Source organism: Chrysochloris asiatica, unplaced genomic scaffold (assembly GCF_000296735.1).
Source record: "Chrysochloris asiatica unplaced genomic scaffold, ChrAsi1.0 scaffold00918, whole genome shotgun sequence".
Lineage (NCBI taxonomy): Eukaryota > Metazoa > Chordata > Mammalia > Afrosoricida > Chrysochloridae > Chrysochloris > Chrysochloris asiatica.
Window position 1 is genome coordinate 61,914 of NW_006409436.1, and position 658 is coordinate 62,571.

The following is a 658-nucleotide window of genomic DNA, read 5'->3' on the forward strand; positions in this document are numbered from 1 at the left end:
TGTTTACAAACTCTTCCAGAAAGACAGCAATAGCCTCAGTGATGTACCTTGTTGTCCCTCAAATAATGAATCCTTTTATCTACAGCCTAAGAAATAGAGACATCAGAATAAGCTTGAAAAAACTCATTGAAAGGATGCTTTTTTATTTTTTAGATTGTATTATATTTTAGAATTCACTAATTATTGAGACTTGGTATTGTTAATCTTTGCCTGTATTTCAGCAACTGCGTCAATCATACTCTTTTCCATTTTTTTATGAAAGTGCAATGTTAAATTTTCTCAATTATATTTGGTGTTTCTGAGATATTTGAGCATCGTCAGTGAAGAAAGCTTCAGTAATAATACAAGAATCTTAGACACTGATAATCTCAAAAATAAACATCGTTCATTGGAAGGACTTTGTACAAAGGTAATGTACAGAATCACAACAGTGGTCCTGTGTGTGATGCCTTCATCTTAGAAATAATTTTCTTCATGGTCTCAAGATTGCAGTAGCATATGAAAATATAATGCCACACATAATATCCAAAGAGATAGGATTGTCTTTTCTGGGGCTATTGTAAAAAGATTTATTGATGGACACATCAGAAGATATGCCTCCTGTAGTGGTTTAGGTGGTAGCTTCTAGAATTGTATTTCCATGTCTCAAATTTTGATA

General features: G+C 32.5%; 1 protein-coding gene across 1 annotated transcript in view; it reads left to right on the forward strand.

Annotated features, from left to right (window-relative positions):
• LOC102822186 (olfactory receptor 7G2-like) overlaps window positions 1-409 on the forward strand; it is a gene marked incomplete at its 3' end in the record, with an annotated part of 2,083 nt that extends 1,674 nt beyond the window's left edge. The window contains exon 3 of the mRNA XM_006878007.1: window positions 263-409. Within this exon, the coding sequence (XP_006878069.1) occupies window positions 263-409 (147 nt within the window). The remainder of the gene's footprint in view (window positions 1-262) is intronic.
• Between the last annotated feature and the right edge of the window lie 249 nt (window positions 410-658).